Source organism: Podarcis melisellensis, assembly GCF_964234715.1.
Source record: "Podarcis melisellensis genome assembly, chromosome: 1".
Classification (NCBI taxonomy): Eukaryota; Metazoa; Chordata; class Lepidosauria; order Squamata; family Lacertidae; genus Podarcis; species Podarcis melisellensis.
This window is the reverse complement of record NC_138528.1, coordinates 86,817,701-86,836,735: the sequence shown is the minus strand read 5'-3', so window position 1 is coordinate 86,836,735 and position 19,035 is coordinate 86,817,701. Positions and strand designations below refer to the sequence as shown.

The window sequence follows — 19,035 nt, the reverse complement described above, 5'->3', positions numbered from 1 at the left end:
TATTCGGTTGCACCGGTAGACTGCACTGATATTGTTTTGAGAATGCAGTAAAGAAATGAACTCATAAAAGGGAACCATTTCATCTTCATTTTCTTCCCTGCCAGCTCATTTGACAATGTTGGGTACTGACTGCCATTGTGGTTAATTTGTATCTGGTCTTTATTTTTGAAGCTATGCTGTATTCAAATCAGGAGCAACCTGATCTGGTTTTTTAATGATAGGAGCGAGATACTCCTCCCCCTCCTTTTAAAGCACATATTAATTTTAAATCAGAGTGCTTGAAGTCTTATACCCAGGGAAGAAAAGCTGCTTTGCCCACAATCTAGTCATTTTGTTTCCACATGTCCCTGAATTGGGCATAGTGTGCACTCATACTGTCTCACACTTCTCTGGGAATTGTAGGGGGTGTGTGGTCTCCACCATTCCTCCCCAGTCCAGTCCCTGACACCTATTCAGGGTTGCCTTCAGATCAGTGGCGTAGCGTGGGTTGTCAGCACCCGGGGCAAGGCAAGTAATTTGCACCCCCTAACCCGTGGATTTGCGCCCCCTAACCCTAACCCCCAGATGTTGCGCCCGGTGCGGCCGGCCCCCCCTGCACCCCCCATGCTACGCCACTGCTTCAGATGTCCTCTGAAAGCTGGATAGTTGTTTATTTCCTTGACATCTGATGGGAGGGTGTTCCACAGGGCGGGTGCCACTACCAAGAAGGCCCTCTGCCTGGTTCCCCTCACTTCTTGCATTGAGGTAACCAAGCCTGAACCCAGATTGGAATGAATCTAAATAACCTGCATCATCTAAGATTGCTTGCAGTTGCCCCAAGCTTCCCCAAGGAAGGGGTACCTGTGACTGGTCAGTAATTTTTCCAGTGCAATGGGTCCAGGGCTGGTTTCTTTACAAAAAGACTCTTTTAAATGCCTGTGTGCAGTTTCCATTTTAATTCCTGTTTCAGCTAATTGTGTAAGAGCGATGCCTAAGCAGTGCTAAAGGGCTCCAATAATGAACCGACATGTTTTGGGACTTAGAGGGATGGTGGCCTCTTAGGAACATTGAGTGGAATTCAACAGGTGCCCTTGTGCTGGCGAAAGAGCTTATGACCCAGCGGACGGCTGGACGCCACCTGCTTGGCTCAAGCAGCGAATGTTGCTATACATCAAAATAAGAATAGCACAAGAATGGCAAGCCCAGGAAACCCATAATGCATTGTGACAGTAAGTGAAACATACATCCAGTGCCATCTCTCAAGCGAGCCGCTGGCAGTATTTAAGAAAAGGCTGTGCAAACTGTGCCAGCTGAAAATGAAAAAGGAAGATAGATCCTGGAGCTGGAGAAAAGGCAGCTGACATTATAATTCCGCCTGTGGGCTGTGCGGATGTTACTGAAGACTCGTCTTAGCTTGATTCTGAGAATCTTCTGGACATAATAGGAGACTTTTTTGGTTTGGTGACCAAGGCTGAACAAATAAAAAAATGAGTTGTTGTTGTTGTGTGTGTGTTTTAAAAAATCTGATTATATTATTAAACATTCATAAACATCTTTTCAGAGCTTTCAAAATAATAAATAAAATGGGAAAGAGCAATTCTGCCATTCACTGTGCAAGGTATGATACAATGAAAAACGCCACACACACACACACACACACACACACAATGGATGAGAGGAAAGCATTAAAAAAAGGCAAAACAATGGAAGAAAGGACTTTGAAATAATCTCTAGTACCTTTACCTGCAGGGGGTTCTTTGTGCTTATGGCAATGACGTGATACTTGTAATAACACAGCTCGCAGCTCCAGCATCCCCTCTCACTGATCCATTTGATCAGACAAGGTTGATGTGTACATTTCACTGACCCGTCGCACCGACACGGACTAAGCAACTCACCCTGGGAACAAAGAGAAAGAAAGAGAAATAGGATCAAAAGCTGGTTTTTGCTGCCCCCGTCCAAAGGCAATGGAGCACAGGCAGGCCTGCGTGAATATGGAGCTGCATTCCTTCCCCCACTCCAAAGGTAGAAAGCAGCCAACTGCTTCCTACATGGTCCCACCTCAGATTTCCCCCTCTAACCACATGGAGATGAGGCCACCTCTTGGCACTACGCAAGTGGAAAGCTGAATATTTCTTCACACACATGACTGAAACTGCCTTGGTTGTGCTGGTTGATGATCTCCAGCAGGCTAGGGACAAAGGTGAGAGCTGTTTCCTAGTTCTGCTGGATCTCAGTGGCCTTTGGTACCATTGACCATAACATCCTTCTGGACCATCTAGAGGGGCTGGGAGCTGGGGACACTGTTATACAGTGGTTCTGCTCCTTCCTCCTGGGCCGTTTCCAGAAAGTGGTGTTGAGGGATGAGTGTTCAGATCCCTGGGCTCTCACTTGTGGGGTGCCTCAGGGTTCTGTCCTCTCCCCCATGCTTTTTAATATCTATAAGAAGCCGCTGGGAGAGATCATCAGGGGGTTTGGGCTGGGTGTTCATCAGTATGCAGATGACACTCAGCTCTACCTCTCTTTTAAATCAGAACCAGTGAAGGTGGTGAATGTCCTGTGTGAGTGCCTGGAGGCGGTTAGAGGATGGATGGCGACCAACAGACCAAAGTACAGCTGACTAACTTGCTAAGAGGCAGAGGGCCTTTTCATCAGTGGTGCCTGCCCTGTGGAACGCCGTCCCATCAGACGTCAAGGAAATAAACAACTATCTGACTTTTAGACAAAATCTGAAGGCAGCCCTGTTTGGGGAAGTTTCTAGTGTTTGATGTTTTATTGTGTTTTTAATATTCTGTTGGGAGCTGCCCAGAGTGGCTGGGGAAACCCAGCCAGATGGGTGGGTTATAATAAATTATTATTATATTATTAGTATACAATTGCTCAAGGGCTATTTTATTGTAGCATAGCTCTACACTACTGAACTCCAGCTTCTCCAGTTATTTTAAACACTTATACACTGCCTTACCAAATTTTCCGTCATTAGACTCTTCTATCAAAACCAACAAAAAATAAAACAACTATTGCTATTGCAGCCCAACATGATTTCCCTCCAGCTATCCAAAGACCACTGCATATCAACAGATATGTGGAGGTAGAGTGTAACCATCATAGCTAGTACCCATTGATACCCTATGCCACTGTGAATTCGTCTAAAAAGCTTTTTAAGCAATCCATCTTCTTGTAGGAGCAAATTCCACAATGGAATTCTTCTTTCTTTTGTGCACCATCCAACATTCAGCACAGTTCTAGCATTATGAGAGAAAAATACCTCTGAAGAAAGAGTGTTCCAGAGGACTGGGGCAACCACCAAGGAGTCTCTGCTTTGCATCATACAGTCAGCCTAAGTTTCTTACTAGATGAAGCCTGGAGCAGAGCCCTGAAAGATAATCTTAACAGGCTGGTGAGCTCATACAAGCAGCTGTGCTTTCTGGGGTTGTGGCAAGTCTCTCCCCTATGTTCTCTGTAACGTCCTTCCCCCCAAGACTCCAACCTGATTGCTTAACTCTAAGTCAAATGCAGCACCTGCTCAGAAATCCAGCCAAAGCTGCTTGGCATTCAAGTTAGATCGTCAGCAAAAAACACCATTAATATTCATTGCATTGTTACAAGTTACAAACTGGTTTATAATGAGAAATAGTGAATCCTGCCATTCCTTGTCATGCAAACTCAGAAGCTCAGGGCCGAGTGGTTCTGACATCCGACAGTATATGTAGCAATTTGTGTTGCAAAAGAACCTGGGAATAAAGATAGCAGAGCCATACCCGCCTTGACACTCCTGCCCACCCACCCCCACCATCTGCACAGGTTGGGTAGTACCTATCCCACAATGGAGTTTAATTATGAAACTGGATTGGGAGGAAAAGGGCATAAGCCAGGAGGAAACAACAGCTGAAGAAGCAGTATTGCCAAAAAACAAAATCAATTTCTCATTGGCTGATACTTTCGGGTGGTTAGGCTAAGGGTGGAATTGGTAGGAAGTGAAATTTAAAATGGGATTACCTCTTCTGATACCTTCATGTGATATGACCTTCTGTGCAATACAGATCCTTTTCATGCCACAAAGGTAAGGCCAGGAGCTCTTGGTCAGATCAGAGAGAAACCCACGTGGTTATTCACCAAGTATGGCAGCATAGATGTCATCCCACAATGGAGAGCCTGTAGATGGTTGGACTAGGATCTTGGGAGACAAGGGTCCAGATCCCCACTCAGCTCACTGGGTGACCTAGAGCCAGTCACTTTCTCTCAGCCTAACCTACCTTACAGGGTTATTGTGAGGATAAAATGGTAGTGGTGAAAAACAGAGGCAATAAAAAATCATTTTGCGGGGTGTGTGGGGGGGGGGTGGTTTCTGTCAGGAAATTGCCATCGGAAGAACAGGTGGCGGAAGGGCTCCAGGAGAATAGGAGAGACTCTGCAGCAGAAGAGGGAACCAGTAGGGGGGGGAGCAGGAGCTCCAAGGGGAAGGGAATCGGAGGAGAGGCTCTGGGACACTTCCAGTGAGAACAGCGAAGAGGTATCAAGGCCCCCTTTAGGAACCCCCACCCCTCGCCGGAAACTGTCACGCAGGGAATCCAGGAGACGTGTTTCCGTTAAGCAGCTTTTATGCTGGAAGCGTTTCCGCAGGCCCCCACTGTCGGATTCTACCAGCGACTGCCGGAGCCATGTCAAAGGGCTCCGCTCAAGGCAGAGCTTTGCTACGCTGAGCAAACTCTGAGGGACCAACCCTTTTACGCACAAGTAGCTCATTGTCCCATCACAGTTTCAGACAGTATTAATAAGGTGCTTGGACTGTCCTGTGTCAGCTTCCTTCCTCAGTGATGAATCCATTCTGCTAGGGTATTACATAATAACTGCAGTCTCCACTAGCAAGCTATTCAATAATAGTCATTTGTGTGTATAACACCAACTGGTAGCAGCATGTGTTCCAACAAAAATACTAAATGTAGTCTGGGGGAGCACAATGTATTAGTGTATATGGAATTATATGTGCACAAGTGGCAACTAGGTTGTTTGGGTATTCTCCACTATTCCGTTAAGGGGTGTGAAAATGTGATAACTTGGAGAATCAGCAGGCCTTGTAAGTCTCTCTTGTATTTAACAACATTTTATGTTCTGCTTGAGTGCAAGCTTTTAAGTGGCTTACAATAAAACTCTCGATAAAATACAACAAACAGCCAAGAGATCATCACCCATTTTAAAGCACTGAGTAGTTGATCATTTTAAAGAGCCACTCCTGAACATGTGGGTGTCCGGCTCCCAAGTGAAATATTAACTCTCCTTGCAGGAATTATTGAGTTTCTGGGTCTAATTCCCACCTCGCACGCACCCTGCCTTCAGTAATTCCTAACACTTTCCCTGCTTTATTCCCAACTTCTCAGTAAGACTGCCACGTTCTTATTTAGTATAAGTTACTCACTTTGCAGGCCCAAAACAAGAGGCTGCTTATTGATGAACAGGGAAAGGAAAATCAAAGCAACCACAAGAACAAGCTACCGAGTGGAGTCTTAGCTCCAACTGCGAATAGCTAGAGGCAATGCTTCATTCTGTCATCAGCGATTACTACAGAGACTCATCCCTCGGGGCCTCCTATGGCAAGGATCGTGACCCTGCTGCCTTCGAGATGTTGCTGAAGCCATCATCCCTCACCACTGGCCATACTGGCTGGGGCTGATGGGAGCTGGAGACCAAGAACATTTGGAGGGCCTCAGGTCTACCATCCTTGTCCTATGGCAGCTCACCCACTAGCTTGAACCTTGGGCCCAGGGGTCAAATGCAGTTCTCTGGTCCTCCCTCTGTGTCCTTCAGAGCTCTCCCCAAGCCACACCCCTCCACGGCCCCACTCCAGACCACCTCACATGCCTTTGCCTGGCTGGAAGATGCCATTGAAATGTGACCATTTCAATGGTCTTGCTTGCTCTTGCTTGCTTGGAAAAAGGATGAAGAGATGTGTGTGCAGGTGTGTGTATGTGTAGCAACCTCTGACTTTTGCATGGCCAAAACGTAGACTGTTGTACATAGGTAAGAGTCACATCCCTTGTTCCACCCACTTTTTGCCACTGGCTCCTTCCATGTGGCCCCAGGAGGGCTATCCTTGAGGGAATGCAGTCCCCAGGATGCAAAAAGTCCCCCATACCTGTCTTATGGTATCTTCAAAGCTAATACATGTTACTGCCGCATGTAGCTTTTGTGGGCTAGGGCCCACTCCCACTTTGTCGCCGGCACAGTGCGGTCATGTGGGACACCCATTTTATCAAAGGTGGATACAAAGGGAAAAGTGGGAAAGTTTATACAGTGTTGCTGGGTTGTTGTTGTTTTTTAATTTACTTGGAGTTTATACCCAAAGAGTGTTGGGTGACAGACAAGAGGGTATGGTGGATGCATGACTCTTAATGGTGTGTGTGTGTGTGTGTGTGCGTGCGCACGGTGCTTTTTTTTCTAGAAAAAGAGATGCCAGCACTCACCCTTGTTCTCTTAGAATGCCAATGGTGCCCACCTGAGAGGCGCCAGAAATGAGTTCCGGTGAGCTCTGGCTGGGGAAAACAAAGCCCTGTGTGTGTGATAAGCTAAGAATGAAATGTAAAAAGTGGTGCTAACGGTCTCTTTAGTGTATGTAACTCCACATTCAATTGATAAAGAATTGGAAACATTAAAGTGGAAAATAACCACTAGGCATTTCCTGCATTAAAAACATAATTATGTGGGATTTAACAAGAATCACATTGTTACTCTGCTGCTGGTAAAGGCCAGTAACCGTGTATTAGTAATTTGTCATCACGGAAGACACTTCTGTTAAACTTCTTTAAGTGGTCCCACAGTGGAGAGTGAATGGTTGAGACTGCCAGGAGACCCAGGACATCAGGCTATCTCTCACTTAGCAGCAAATATTTCATGATCTATAAGTAAGCCATTTGCAAACATCAGTTTTCCCTCCCGGTGGCCTCATGTGGTTTAAGTCCCATGAAATAAATAGTAAGCTCCTGAGATTTCGGCTTATGCCTGTCACCAAATGGCATTGAGAAACCAAAAGGCAGTTTATGCTGCTGAAATGTGATCCTTCCAGGGAGGGGTGAAGACAGATTTTGCATCATATAATTTAGTTTCAGATTTATAGGTATTTCTCCCCATGCCATCTAGAGAAATACAGATGTCAAGATCTAAGATTGGGTGTTATCATTTAATATGTTTAGGTTTCAAATGCCAAGCCTTTAGTTGGATATATTATGAAATTTTCATTATTGTTCATCTGTTTTCGTGGTTCTATAATAATTTGAGAACTAATAAAAATAAACTAAAAGGAAAAAAGAATGGATCTTTAGAAGGAAGTAATCACCTTTTGTATCTGCTGGAATTTGCAAGTGCTGGAATCTTGCAGCACAGAGAATTTGCTTGGTTAACTTTGCAGCTGAGGACCAGGTTACCTGAAAGATCATCTCACCCGGTTATATAACCAGTTGATCATTGGGCATTACAGGTAAGGGCCTCCTGCAGATACCATCTTATCTGGACGTCCATTCAGCACATGCAAGAATCAGGCGTTTTGTGATGTGGCATTGACTCTCTGAATTCCCTCCCTTGAATATTAGACAAGCATAATCTCTGTTGTATTGTTGGCACCTAGTAAATACCTTCCTCTTTCAACAAGCCATTGAAGCTGAGACCATTCCCAGTCTGCATCCGTATTCAAATTGCTTTTGAAATGTTTTTTAGCATTTTATCTTTTATGGTTTGTCACTCTGGGCTCCTTTGGGAGGAAGGGTGAGCTATAGATTTAGTAAAAAATACATTTTAAAAAATCAAACTTTCTCTCTAATTTTGCCATAGGTGACAGAAGAGTAGATGTTGACCCCTCATGTGATGCAATAAAAGCATGATGGAAACACTGCTCTAAATAAAACTCCAGGAGGAATTACAACTCTGCATTAAGACCATCAATAATTTTCTAATTTTCAAAGAGATTTTTAATTTTGCTTTTTATAATGTCATCTGAATAGGTTTGGGGGTTTGTTTGTTTGTTTGTTTGTTTTAAAGTCATGAACACAGTCCAATGAACTTTTAAGTTCCAAGTTAAGATCTTGTTCAAGTCAATTGATCTTAAAAAGTGCTGACATTTGGCTGGCTGCACTGTGTTGATGGTAGTTTTTCTGTTAATGTTTCATATGGTTTTTGCCATTTGTTTTTTGCAAACTCGTGAAAAGTGTAACTTAACATTTGCAAATGAATGTCTATTGCCAAGAATCAGAAATTAGCAGCAAAAAACTCAAGGCTTGTGTGAGACACTAGATAACCTTAGTTGTAAATTTTGACTTTTATATCTGCAGATGTGAGAAGGATTCATTAATTAATCCAATTTATGAGCCTGTGGCTAAATTTAGAGTGCAACCCTATCCCATGTCTATTCAGAAGTGCATCCCATTGAGTTCAAAGGGGTTTACTCCCCAGGAAGCAGATACAGGCTTCCACCCTGCTGAGAAGTTGCCAAGAGAGAGAGAACTTAAATTAATGGAAAGGAAACTCAGGGAAATTGAACTCACAAATCCAATATTCTTAAGGGAGAAAGCACTCTTTAAGACAAAGATAGGGCTGTGTTGGTTGGCTGGCATCTGTCTGTCTTGAGAGAGGTGAAGGCAAATGACCCGGGCAGTGTGCATGGAGGTCCTCAGCTGCCCAGACAACAAGACTCCCCTCTTGACCTAACTGATGTGGTCCAAAGGAAAGCAGAGCAATACATTTGGCACCAGCTTGGCTGCAGGAGTTGCTGGAAGGAGGCATACAAGGCGCCATCCAACTGTCTTAGGGACTCCACTCCAGATTTGTGCAGGGTTTATTCTTTAGGCTTTTCTTCTCCCAAAGATAACCTGAAAGGCAGGAGAGGTTTAGGATTGGAGTCTTCCTTCTCTTAGATGGGTTACCAGGTTGATGAGCCCCATCTGCCCTTTACTTCCCTCTACAGCACATGTAGAAACTGCCTTCTTGACCATTGGACCCACTATTGGTCTTGTCTGCTCAATCTGCCAGAGCCTGTCTTCATATCCAGGGTAAGTCCCTAACTCACCAGGGGTTTGAGACCCATCAGCTTCTCCTACCTGGTTCTACTGGGCAATCAAAGCAGTGCCTAGAGTGTGGCCACTATCACATACTGACAGCTTCTTGGAACCACAGGTGAGAGCTGAATGCAGGGTGGAGACCATAGGTGGACAAACTACCCCAGAAGGAGCATGACATGTTCCCCATGTACTACCCCTCCCCTAACACTCCAAGGGCTGTGTACACACCATAGAGCACATAGCCTCACCCAAAGAATCTTCAGAACTATCATTTCCCTCTCACAGAGCTACACTTCCCAGCACCTGTAGCAAACTGCAGTCCTTGGGGAGAGTCATGTGCTTTACATGTATGATGTGTACACAGCCCTGATTCACTGCAGGAAGATACAATCAGGGCACTGTAGAGTGATACAGCTAGGCATCATAGCCCAGTCTTTCACTGACTGTCAGAGAACGGTGACTGAATTTAATCCATGAGACGTTGATATGAGGCATTTCACACCGTGGCTTTGTGAACAAGAAGAGGAGGCAATAAAATGTACTCAGAGTCATATGAAGCACCTGCTCGACTTGCCACACAACCCTTTTGTGGAACCATTCTGACACAAAAATACAAGTCATGTGTCAGTACATTTGGCCATAGCGCCTGAGGTCTACAAGTCTACAACTTGGGTATCTGCTTGTTTAGCTCTGAGAGTAAACCAGGATCAACATTGTTGTTGGACTCCACCTCTTTGCCCATGGGCCATGCTGGCAGGGGCTGATGGGAGTTTGAGTCCAGGAATATCTGAAGGGCCAAAGGTTTCCCCATTCTATAGCTCCCACATCACACTGTATGATTCCCTGTTACCTGACCTGCATTCCTCCTTTTTGCTGGGCAGTAGCAATGTAAGGCTTTGTTAGTGAGGTGCTAAAGCCATAAAAATGTTTCCTGACAAGCTTCTGTTTGAAACTATATTTTGTTATATTTATGAGTTATATAAAAAACGTTTACAGTAACAAAGACTTTACACCAGGTGTGGGGAATTTTGGCCTTCCAGATGTTGCTGATAGTTTATTTGCAAATGTTTCAGGGTGTTCCCAGGTTCTTTTGAAACACAATCACTGTTGGAACACGCCTGGGGGCACACGTAGCCCCCAGAATGAGACAGACCTCTCTGGGTGTCTTCCTGATGAAGCACAGCCCGGGACGTTCACAAATCAGTCCTGGTGTGCACCAGCGACACATATCAAAAGACATGTGCATGCTCACTCAGCAGATTATAGCAGAAACAATAGTGGAACGTGAGTATGTGCATTCTAAGTGATTTATTAAGCAATATACAGTGGTACCTCGGGTTAAGAACTTAATTCGTTCCGGAGGTCTGTTCTTAACCTGAAACTGTTTTTAACCTGAGGTACCACTTTAGCTAATGGGGCTTCCCACTGCCGCCATGCTGCTGCCATGCGATTTCTGTTCTCATCCTGAAGCAAAGTTCTTAACTTAAGGTACTATTTCTGGGTTAGCAGAGTCTGTAACCTGAAGCTTCTGTAACCTGAAGCGTCTGTAACCCGAGGTACCACTGTATACAGGATAAAGCAATCATGGCATCGTCTCACTTCTTCTCCAAGAGAGAGAGAAAAAGAAAAGTACAGGACAGCGGAAGAGAGATAAGACTGACTTCCGTTCTCACACTTTCCAAGCCTAGAAAGTAAACACTGACATGTAAAAATCACACGTTCAGCAACGGAGGAGTGAAATGCTAACAACCACCTCATGCCCTGTAACATCCTGCCGAATTTCTTAAAACCTTTTTTTCCAGTTTATTGTTTTGTCCCACTTTCATTGTGCAAGAAGACCTCTCCAGTTGGCAATAATGCAATAGCATTGGGGAAGAGTCACAATAAAATGGAATATGTGGATGGTCCCCCATAAACCCACCACTAATGCACTATTATTGCATCAACTATGTTGGCGAACATTGTGCCTGGTCTGTAATGCCGTAGGGGGGCTTTAGTGGACCATTTTCAGTAGTCAAAGTTGCGTAGAAAGCTAAGGGACATGCACTGATTAGAAGCAAGCGGTTTGTCCTCCCTGAAATATCTGCAGAAGCTAACAGTATTGAAAGCAGGATGATGTATAACCACCCTGATATAATAATGAGCACAAATCATCATGAACACACGACAAAGACGATGTTTAGAGGGGCCATTAACTTAGTGCGATAGTTTCTTGACTGCTTCTCCACTTTTGTCAATGGTTTTTAGTAAGAGTAAGTAAAAAGCAGTGGTTTTGCTGGTGAGGAGGTACTGGTTAATCCAGTACAGTAAACCAAACATAGACTACATGACTGTGTGAGTTTCCAGATAGGAGCTCACAGCTGTGTTGCCCCTCACTCGTCTTTTTTGAATTCCACACTGAGCTAAACCAAGGGCGATCATGTGTCTTTTAAAGAAAGATGAGAAAAAAGGGTTGTAGCTTAGATGTAGAACATGGGTAGGCAAACTAAGGCCTGGCTGCCGGATCCGGCCCAATCGCCTTCTAAATCCGGCCTGCGGACAGTCCAGGAATCAGTGTGTTTTTACATGAGTGGAATGTGTGCTTTCATTTAAAATGCATCTCTGGGTTATTTGGGGGACATAGGAATTCATCCCCCCCCCAAAATATATAGTCCGGCCCCCCACAAGGTCTGAGGGACAGTGAACCGCCCCCCTGCTGAAAAAGTTTGCTGACCCCTGATGTAGAACATCTGCTTTGCATGCAAAAGTTCTTGGCATCTCCAGGTACGGCTAGAGGAGACTTTTGTGGGGGACTCTGCCGGTCAGTGCGGACAATACTGAACTAGATGGACCAATGGCCTGACAATATAAAACAGCATCACATTTGACCATCTTGTCAGCAGAGGATGCAAGATCCTCAGACAAAAACTTCACTGCAGATGTGCAGCAGCCACATACTCTTTCCTCATCCCATCCCGAGATTCAAAGGCCTTATGGCAAGGCCAAGATCACATGGGTATCCCAAAATCTTGGGTTAGGATTGTAATTTGTGTAGGCATTAGCTACATTTCCTCCAGAACGGAGATGTTCAGTTACCCTGTTCATTTTGCTGGGCGTATATAATCTACAGGATAGATTACAAATCATTTAGAGCCAGTTTGAATTTGGTGACTCACTGTACTTCCCTGGTAAACATCAAAGTGGGCCATTTTCAAAGTCCATTAAGGGAGAAGAACATTTGCATTTGGTTTGCAAATGTCAAAAGTCCAATTTATTTCACTTCTCAGAAGAACATTTGTTATGAAAGATTTGTAAATCTGTACAATAGAGGGGATGAATTACAGGAGACATTAAAAAGCATCTGACTCCCTTGTCCATCCAAACAGTGTAGCTGTAATGGATAATAGTAGGTTAAATGACAGTTGTCAAGGAGCACTTGGCTGTGAGAAATTACATGGATAATATCACCTGGATGCAGCTGTCACTTTTGTCAGCTATTGCTAACATGAGTAAATGACAATCCCTCAGCTTTGCTGGTGAGATAATGCCATGACTTGTTCATTATAGGTCCCTGCAGCAATGATTATTTCCCCTTCCTTACAATAAATTAAGTTTTTATCCTTTGTGCATGTATGTAAGATCCCATCCAGACAATAGACTTCTATTTGTTTCTCTACATAATTAACACCATCTACTATATATTTCAAAAAGTAGTCTGTCCATTTGTTCTCTATAGATGCCTCTTGAGATATCACCATCAAATATGGCATGGGGGCAAACAGTCTTCCTCAATGTTTGGATGCTGGCTGCCATTTTAAATCAAGGTGGTGGACCAAAACATAGAATTGTAGAGTTGGAAGGGACCACGAGGGTCATCTAGTCCAACCCTCTGCAATGCAGGAATCTTTTGCCCAATGTGGGGCTCAAACCTATGACCTTGAGATTAAGAGTCTCATGCTCTACATGACTTGGGTGTGACTCTACCCATTGTTTGGCACAGGTGTGGTGACCACCTCCCAAAGTATTGTCACCACATTTGGCCCAATGGTTCCCAAGGTGGGGGTGGGGGAGTCTCTGTCAATGTTTGGACACCAAGTGTAATTTTCATTCAAGGTGGCAGACTGAAAATGACTTTGGCATGACTTCACCTTTTCTTGGCACAACTTTGGCCTTTTACTAACTGTCCTGGATTCGTATGGGATGCTAAAATAAATAATAAACAGATAAATAAAATAGTCCCAATTTTCTTTTCTTTTCTTTTTTAGGAAACAGAAAAAAAGATTCCCTAATACATTTTTTTTAAATCAACAGGAGAACAGATTCACTAACTGATATCATCCGAATATAATTTAGATGATAGTTCTTTTTAAGGCAGGGTTTGGTCTCTCTCTCTCTCTCTCTCTCTCTCTCTCTCTCTCTCTCTCTCTCTCTCTCTCTCTCTCTGTGTGTGTGTATGTATGCCTTATTATCTCTAATCCTGCAAGGCTTTCAGCTGTTCCATTCTAATCAATGCATATTTTAAAAGTTCAAAGTCAAAAGTTAATGCTTTCCACATGTGAGCGCCTTATAATACGGTTCTTATCAGTGATGCCGTCATAATTTCAGCAAATTGAACTTTGCAGTTACTCGTGCGGGAAGCTGTTAGCGGAGAAAGACACTCGCTAATGGGCATCTTGGAAAACGTTGTGCTGGCAGTTTGCTGAAAGGACCAGCCAGAGAGAATTGGTAGAAAGGGATACTTCTTAGAGCCCTGTGATTGCCAGCTCCCCTTTCACAAAGCACCAAATGAAACACATCAACGTTCCCCCCAACCCCCCTGCTCTTTCTTCCTTTCTCTCGTTCTTTCTTTCTTGGAAAGCTGGAAAACCTTTGGGGAAGACAGTGCAAGTGTCGTGCTGGGATTTGCAGCGCGAGCCTGTTCTATATTCTCTCATGCTTGGCTTATGTTCTCACTTTCATAATGAACAATCAAAGCCGGCACAGGCGCTGGTGGGGCGCAAGCTGCTTCGATGGCCCCATCCAAAATTTACAGCTATGACATGAGGCCTGCAATTTGCCGGCACCGTCAAACTTCTTTGAAAACAGCAGGGCTTCTGCCAATATGTCCTGAGCGAGAGAAGGCATTTTTCTTTTTTCTTTGCTATGCAGGGTGAAAGAGTATAGCAGATTTAGAGGTGTGTGTGTGTGTGTGTGTGTGTGTGTGTGTGTGTGATGGTGGGGTGGCTTGGGGGGCACCTAGCCATGAGGTTCTTTGGCTACCTGGTTGCCATAGCAACAGCAAGCGCATGCAGATCAGTCATACAGGACAGGAGCTCCCTTGGCCCATGAATAACAACGTAAATAAATGAAGCGCTAAAAGAACAACAGCTCTGTTCAAGGAGGAGAAAGGCAGCCCTAGTGCGAGACTCTGTGAGGCCCTGCCAAGGAGGTTGAAACGTACAGGGAAGGGACAATAACAACAAAGGAGCAAATGGGTAGAAGCAGCTGACTTTGTGCGGCAAATAATTTATCAGTTTCTTTTGCATCGCGGGTGAGGAACCTCAGGCCCAGGGAGCAAATATTGCCCTCCCAACCTCTCTAGCTGGCCCTCAGTACTCTCCCTAGGCCAAATCCCTCTTTCCAGCCTGCTCACTCACTGGCACTACTTCCCACCCCACTCCAAGTGTTTTTGCCTGCCTGGAATTTGCCCTTGAACTCTGTTAATTTGCCTTGCTTGTCTGGTTGGAGGATCACAGAACCATAGAATTGTAAAGTTGCAAGGGACTGTTATGTACTGAAGTTCTCACCCTGGGCCAGCAGGGGGATACTGTAGTTAGTTATGCAAATGAAGGATCGAAAGTGACGTTCAGTGATTGGATAGTTTGTATGCAAATGAAGGATCAAAGTGACGTTCAGTGATTGGATAGTTTTAGAAAGTTGCTACAGTTACGTTGTTCTGGAGCTCTATATAAGCAGGCTGACGGAGCTCTTCAGTTCAGTTCTGTTCTGGCCTCTGAATAAACAAGAGCTGTTTGAAGAATCGCTGTGTTGTCTGATATGTTCACCCACAACTTAACAGGGACCATGAGGGTCAAGCAATCCAAGCCCCTGCAATGCAGGAATCTTTTGCCCAACATGGGGCTCAAACCCATGACCCTGAGATTAAGAGTCTTATGATCTACTGACTGAGCTTTTCTATGTACTGTATCTTGATAGTGAAGGGTGTGTGAGTGTGCTGTGCAACAGTAGAATTCAACTGCTTTCCCACTTTTGCCTCTGGCCCTTGGAAGGTTTGCATGCATAGCAGGGAATGCAGTCATCTGGCTGAAAAACAGCCCCCCACCCTTGCTTTATGTCCACAGTACCCTGCAGGCAGTACTTGAGTAACAGTGGACCCTGTCTCTTAAAAGTCCAGCATGTTTGGTGAAGAAGGAAGTCAGGGTGCCCTAATAGAAATAAGTTGGTGTCCCTTTATGCCACTTGAAGGCCTTTAAGTCGCTTCTTGCGATCATAAGGGATTGTGATGATGGCACAGAAGGTGGAATTACCAGGAGCCCATCTGAGTGTATCAGTTTTGCTGGTCTGTGCTGACACCCAGGCTAAAGCTTAAGATCAGGAGTTTGGCTAGGAGCCAGAGTGGGTTGTGGTCCAGAGGAGGAGTAACAAGAAGAGGAAGAAAGAGAGACTCTTTGCAGAACTAGCGGCCGATATGCATTGGCCTGTGAGCTCTGGGCATACTGAGATGCCAGCAGTGTAATGCGAGAGATCCTGGCAAAGGGCCAGTGTATGATTTTGACCTTTTATATGATTCTCGTGGAAATGTGCCTGGAAATCCTTCACCAAGCAGCAAGAATTCAGATAGAAATACAACGCTTCTTTCTTCATAGAGCCTCCCCAGATTTCCTTTTAATTGTGCGTTCGTGATGATTTGTTCTTAGGAAGGTCTTGGGGGTGATAATACCTTATTCCGTTTGTGGGCAGACATACCGCTTCATTTCTAATCAGTAGATGTCCAGGAGCTTGCTGGCGAAATCCTATACCTTTTCACACCACAGTTATTCTGTGGTGTGTGGGTTCCCCAAACCCATCCCTTTTGTAGTCCAGTGGTGCCCCTCCAGACAACAATAATGTAGTAACATTGGGGGAGCCCCAGTAGAACGATGTGTGGAACGCTCAGTATAAATGCACTGCTAATACACAATAAGCTGTCTTTGAACTGTGCCTCTTGCTCGCCTGGATGAAGAAGTGTGTAGAAACCTCCAGCTTTTGTGTGGCTGGCATGTTCTGCACACTTCTGCCTTCGGGAATGGCAGTGAGTGATAGGAATATAGGTGAGACGGATTTAGGTTTGATGAGGCACTAAGCTACTGAAGGTAATGGGGCCCTTTATATGTCCAGCTGTCCTTTGTCAACAACAAATTGTCGCTGTTTTTTGTGTTGAATATATGCTATATGCTAATTTATGGACCTAATAGATATCTAAAGCCATTTGCACATAACAAATAGGAGCCAACACAACACAAAACACTGTTGCTGTATGTAGGTTTTATTTTATTTGTTTTTTATCTTATATTTTGTAAATGTACATCCAGGTTTTTTTTCTTCTTTAATTTTTTTGGTGGTCCCCAAGCGAGTGGTGCCCTAAGCTATAGCTTGTTTAGCTTATATGTAAATCCGGCACTGAGGTGAGGATATTGATTTGATAGGGTGAACTTCCCCATGTACACTTGATAGGTTTTACTTAAGCAACCTAGCTATATTTTTAAGGTTGACCTAAGTTGGCTTGGATCCAAGATAAAAACTGGGAGAAGAAAGGATGGCACAGCCCATTGGTATAGCTCTTCATATGGGGGGGGGGGAATCCTCATAACTTTTCAGGGCCAGTGTGACATGTTATTTTTGCTTTTTGTGAAGTGTCTATGGTGCAAGCATGGAGAGATGCAAAGTCTCTTAAGACTCTGATAACCTCTCTGGCTCTTGCTGGGGAGCAATTAAGTAAGCATGAGAAGAAAGTATCTGATCCACTGCCATCAATGGCATGGTGTAATTGCTACATAAAATAATTAGAGGGCTTTGTTTATATTGTTGCCTCAGTGCTGCTCGAAAACTAATCCTTAAGAATTGCCCCATGCCTTTCCCCTTCTTCAGATTTCAACACCCTGAACAAATGGTTCCCATAATACACTGTTACAGATCTGCAGTAACAGAGTTTGGGAGTGCAAGGGCACCCATAAACTGCTATAAGACGCCCCCCCCACGCACACTATTTGAATGGCAATGCCCATCAACATGGTGGGGGGATGGCCCCCACATATATTTTATTGTGAGGGCCACAGGGAACTTGGCCCCTAGGAGCTGGCCCCTATATCACAAACAAGGAGGTGCAACATGTATAATCATTCCCCATGTCTGTGATTATGTCACAACCCTGTACTGTTGGGAAACCATAAAGGAACGGATCTCTGGGTTGAAAGTATCTTGGTGTAGCAGTGGAAGAAACACCAGTCGATCTGTGATGCAATTTACGCACAAAGAAAGCTCACAAGCCCTGACAATCAAGGATAGAAATCCTCAGTAGAAACTAAAATAGTAGAATGTGGGCCGTCAGCTCTGCAGAGCCATTTGGCAGAAGATCACACAGGCCATTTACTTGCATCCATTTGGTTTCGAGCATATTATTACATGCTGCCTGCTTCCAAGAAGCAAAGAATTCCAGGGGCAGTGCCACAGAAATCATTTTCCTTTGGTTGAGAGAGCACTGGGAGATTTATGGCTTCTTTGTAATATTTGATTTATTTACAAATATGCAAGCAGAGTATATAAAAGCACGAGGGGAGCACAGTAACAGCGCATCAAGGTAAACAGCTAAGCAGACAGGTGAATTGAGCACCTGTGCAAGGAGAAGCTAAGTACTACCCATTTATTTAAATTATTAATTATCGGCTGAAGCTGAAGCAAAGGCACAGCAAGGGCATCGCATGCCAGGAACCAAATCCCAGAGGGCCAATCCTGTGGAAACTTAGTTTTCCCCTCCCTCAGCTTTGCTCTAGCTGTGACGCCTTGAGAGCTGCATTAAACTTCAACCTATATTAGACCCAGTTTTGGAAACAAAATACAAACTAATCTACACTGGCACTACTCAGAAGTCAGCTTATAAACAAAGAGCATAGGTCTAGCTTTCAGTTCAAGCTCAGTGCAAGCTTTTCAATAAAAATCACCTTTCTGAGAAGATTCATTTGGACTCTCTCGGAAGTCAGTGGACTCTCCTGGAGGTTTTAAGCAGAGGGTTGGATGGCCAGTTGGCATGAATGCTTTAATGGAGATTCCTGCATTGCAGGGTGTTGAACTCAATGACCCTTGGGGTGCCTTCCAACTCTAATTGTCTACAATTAAATACCCACTTAAATTTCCACTCAGTGGCATTTGGTGCAGCTGATTCAGTCACACCCTATTTTCAAAGGAAGGCCATTTTATTTAATCAACTGCAGATAGCCAGGTGTATAAAAACAAGCCTGTTTTCCTCTTCTTCTTTTACTGCAAATATAACAAAAATGTGACACACACACACACACACACACACCATAAAAGCAAGCTCCTGAAGGAGCCTAGCTCTATAGCATGAGGAGAGCCCCAGCTGATGGAGCCCCAAGATAAAGCTAAAAGCAGAGTGAGGCATCTGTGTGAAGGAGCAACAGGATGAAGGAACCGGCTCAGTGGACCCTCTGCTGCTTTTGATCTTGCAAACTGGAAACCGCTCAGAAGTTTCTTTTTATATTAAAAGGTATAAAGATTTGATAGATAGACAGATAGATAGATAGATAGATGATAGATAGATGATAGATAGATGATAGATAGATAGATAGATAGATAGATAGATAGATAGATAGATAGATGATAGATAGATAGATAGATAGATAAATGCACTTTCCTAATATCCCCCCTCCCAAATAATAATAATAAAAAACAGTTATGAAGGAAGAAAATGAGCTGGGGTGTGGGGGCTTTCCAAAGCATGGCATAGAGTATCCTGTAATCTTATTGGACAGCAACTGTG

At 44.2% G+C, this 19,035-nt stretch overlaps 1 protein-coding gene across 2 annotated transcripts in view; it reads right to left on the bottom strand.

The window, feature by feature from the left end:
- The window catches only part of MARCHF4 (membrane associated ring-CH-type finger 4), a 106,689-nt gene that overhangs the window by 19,514 nt on the left and 68,140 nt on the right, over positions 1 to 19,035 (bottom strand). Inside the window, exon 2 of one of the 2 annotated variants that reach the window (XM_081885886.1) lies at positions 1,717 to 1,878. In XM_081885886.1, coding sequence (XP_081742012.1) covers positions 1,717 to 1,878 — 162 coding nt within the window. The remainder of the gene's footprint in view (positions 1 to 1,716; positions 1,879 to 19,035) is intronic. The other variant, XM_081885887.1, reaches the window with a different exon arrangement.